The sequence below is a fragment of the Danio rerio genome, chromosome 16 (assembly GCF_049306965.1).
Source record: "Danio rerio strain Tuebingen ecotype United States chromosome 16, GRCz12tu, whole genome shotgun sequence".
Taxonomy (NCBI): domain Eukaryota; kingdom Metazoa; phylum Chordata; class Actinopteri; order Cypriniformes; family Danionidae; genus Danio; species Danio rerio.
The window spans coordinates 35,153,317-35,157,306 of record NC_133191.1 but is presented as its reverse complement, the minus strand read 5'-3'; the positions used below and the strand labels follow the sequence as shown (position 1 = coordinate 35,157,306).

The window sequence follows — 3,990 nt, the reverse complement described above, 5'->3', positions numbered from 1 at the left end:
AGGCACGCACGTGGAAGCGGTGGGCAGGGAGAAAACAGCTCATTTGGATTTAAAGCCACAGGCTACAAAAACAGCTACACTATACTCAGACACCAAGTGGACAGACTCTGGAGGCTATTATAAATAATCTGATGGGTATTTTCAGCTGAAACTTTACATACATTCTGGAGACACCAAAGGCTTATTTTACATATTATAAAACGGGTAAAATAAATGAAATGGTGCTCTTTAAATTGTTTAGTAGTTGAATCAAATGAAATGCGTCTAGTCGTCTCTCAACTTACTTTAGTCTTTAATTTTATTAAACTGACTTAAAATAAAGTCAATTACTTATTCAAATAAGGTATAGTAACAAAAATATTTGGACTTTTACAGTGTACATTTCACAAAATGTCATTGGGAGGAATTGGTTTCTCATCTGTACTACTGTGTTCACCGATAAACAGGACTGATACAGGATTGCTAAAAATCAGCACTTAAATTACAGATTAAAAAAAATATATATAATCATTATTCACGTATTATTAATTATGCATTATTCACTGACAAACTCTTAACAGGCTAAGCAGTAAAGACTTGACAGACTTGACATGAATATCACAGCACCTTTATTCATACTTATGCACACAAAGGAACCATGTTTAGAGCACAAGCACGGCTTTCTCATTGGCACCTTCTCTCATTCACATTCACACACCTCATCATACCTGCTCTCCGCTGCTGTAAGGCTCTCAGGTAAAGCTACTAATACTCTTCTATGAAGCTGGTAAAGTGTACCCAAAAAGAACAACACTACTTCTTTAATGCAAATTAAATGTGTGCTACAATCATCTACTGTAGGAAAAAAAAAAAAGCAATTTGTTGTTCTTGGATGAGTTATCCAATCACTCCTTCGGTCTGTGATTAAGAGAAAATAAACTACTTCCATTCAGTAATACTGTATAGTAAGGAAACTACACATTTGCCATCTCTCACAGTCTCTGAACCAATAAAAGCTGTGAAACAAAGAGCAAGCTGTAGTAGATCACTAACGGCTGAAATTGTGATTTATGTGGGTGCAGACGCACTACTCAGACTGGTTATTTTAGTGTACGGGAATCTAATTGTGTTAAAGTCCTAAATGGCACACTGAAGACAACCAATAACCCGTTAGTCAAGTGCTGACAAACAAAAAATAACCATTTTCTGTTCAACAAAGGTGGTGAAATGAAGCTAGGGGAAGCCCTGGAGAAAGAACCGTTTCAGGCAACATCGTTATTATTAAAAAGGCAACTTATTCACATTTTTTCGTTGACTTTGATAGTCAAAAGCACTACAGGAATAACATTGATTACTGTCTATAATGTCATTATCGAGTCATACTTTGATTATTATTGTATAAGACAACAGGACACAAACATACAGAGATAAAGACTACAAATTTAGTCAATTGACGCAAGACGCATATGCTCATTCAAGCACCTCCCGGATATTATACATGTAACACATTCAAAATTCAAGATCGAGACGTATTCTGTTGATTCTGTCATTTAAGGAGTACACATAATCATCTTTATGCTGTTTTTTTTTGTTTTGTTATTTTCTCATAGCAAACAGGACAGATTTACGTGAAAACCTGTCAGCTTCGATCTAGCAAATGGTAAAAAAAAAACGATTACTCCAGGCTTTCACATCAAAACAAAAATACTGAACAATCTGCTTTTAATAAGGCATCGGATGTCATTCTTCCTTGTGGATTTTGATTCATCTCTAGGTCAATCTTTGGATTCATAACCAAAGGTTTCAGTTTCTCAGGCTGGTGATGGAAATATGAAGCTCTGCTCTCCGTTTAATCCCTTAGGCTGTTGATAGAAGCGCAGATTTTGAGGGCAGGTCCGAGTTTGATGTTCATGGTGGACATGAGATGCTCTTCCTTGAGCAGCATCAGGGCCTGCCCATCGATCTCCTGGGACAGGAACTGGGATGCAAGGTCCTCACAACCTGATGGGCGATTCCACAAATGCAGAATAATATGAAATAATATTGTCAACACAGTGGATCCTTGCTATAACACGGTTCACACGGCAGATTTTTTTTAACGCAATGAACTTTGAGAGTGTTTAAACAAGAGAGAAAAGTGTGAAAATGTTAATGCCTGTCTGAGAAAAGTGTTTAGATAGTGTTTTGAGGGGTTTTACAGCCTTAAAACATCTATAATAATTGTAAAAAATAAAGCGGACTACTTTGTTGATTGCAGGCTATTTTTTAGAACGTAACTCCCGCGAATAACGAGGGACCACTACATAAGGAAAAATATATAGCATTCGCTAGCATAATACTGACCTTGAAGAGATGAAATGAACTGACACACTTCCTGCACACTCCAGTCAGCAGGGTTGCCAGATAGGAAGTGGTTTTCGTCCACTGGGAGTCCACCGGGTGCTGTGTCATCCAGCTGAGGGCCACAGTGGGTCGGTCTCGGGCATGAAAAGGTGGAGCTGGGGGAAAGCGACAAGAAGTCTTCCTCTTCCTCGCCCTCACAGCTGGAGATATCATCAGAACGACTGGATTCTGAACGACACTGTGAAAGAGGAAACAATATATACAATTACATTTACATTTAAATGTTTTTTAATTAGGTATATTCTCATTTCTGCTCTGCAGATTTTTGTGATTGAGATTTTTCTTTTTTGCAACTAAGCAGAAGATTGGTGTCTCACAACTCACATTCAGCAAATAAGAGAGTGTTCATTGTTATAAACGAACTAACAATGAACAACTGTATTTTCATTAACTAACGTTAACTAACATGAACAAATACAGTAGTAAATGTAATGTTCATTGTTTGTTCATGTTAGTAAATGCATTAATTAACATTAACAAATGAACCTTATTGTAAAGTGTGACCAAAAAATATATGTTTTTTTTTCTTTTTACTGCTGAACCCTTTGTAAATTTGCATTTACATATTCATCTCTAACATTTGTTGGCAACAGCCCAATGTGTGTTCGTTTTCTTTATTATGTTATTTTATTTATCTTGTAATTATTATTATTATTTGTGTTTCTGTCCTAACTATTGATTCGGAAGCTAGAATTTATAATTGTAAAATGTTTGATTAAGAGAGGAAGAAAATGTCCTCTCATTTTGATTTCTATTAGTAAAAGGGAACATATGATGCTTACTGACTGGTTCTTTATAACAGATACTGTATCTCTGACTAATAAGTATTAATAAAACACACACACACACACACACACACACACACACACACACACACACATATATATATATATATATATATATATATATATATATATATATATATATATATATATATATATATATATATATATATATATATATATATATATATATATATAATGTATAAAATATAGATATGATTTATTGATATGATAAGAAAGCTGACTTTTAAGAAGCAAATATACCTATGCCACAGGATTCTTCAAAAATAATCCTAAAATGCAATCAGGTGTTAAAATGTTGAAAACAGTTGAGGTGCCTAATATTGTCACAGAAACCATGATGCATGCATTTTAGGGGCACCTATTTTAATCCTTTTTCAAGAGAAGTCTTTTGTGTCTCCAGAATGTGTCTGTTTCAGTTTCAGCTCAAAGACACCCATCAGATTATTTAATATACCTTTCTGTATATTGGAAATTTGATCTGTTTCGACATTGTAGCTGTTTTTGTTGCATGTTCCTTTAAGTGGAAATAAGCTGGTTCTCCCCGCCTACCATTCCCATGTGCGTGCCAAAGCCACAGAGATCGCTCACTATTGCCATAATGTGTGTAGCCTTCTTCTGCTGCATCTCACTCATAAGCAGCACAGTAACAGACAAGAATGAAGCAGATCTCCCTTACTACAGTAAGAACTTTCCCACCAGTAATTTTATGTATTTGTTGTGAAGTTAATTCAAGCCTTTGACGAGTCACACACAATGTTGTTATAAAGTTCATGTGCGTGCATGTGCTCAGTTTTTGCAGGCC

The 3,990-nt window shown here is 35.5% G+C and overlaps 1 protein-coding gene across 17 annotated transcripts in view; it reads right to left on the bottom strand.

Moving 5' to 3' along the window:
* Positions 1-591: 591 nt before the first annotated feature.
* The window catches only part of phc1 (polyhomeotic homolog 1), a 37,893-nt gene continuing 34,494 nt past the window's right edge, over positions 592-3,990 (bottom strand). For 16 of the 17 annotated variants that reach the window (XM_073924804.1, XM_073924801.1, XM_073924810.1 and 13 more), the window contains 2 exons: positions 2,323-2,560; positions 592-1,980 (listed from right to left, as the gene is read on the bottom strand). In XM_073924804.1, the coding sequence (XP_073780905.1) occupies positions 1,829-1,980; positions 2,323-2,560 (390 nt within the window). In that variant the 3' untranslated portion in view covers positions 592-1,828. 17 annotated transcript variants of the gene reach the window in all.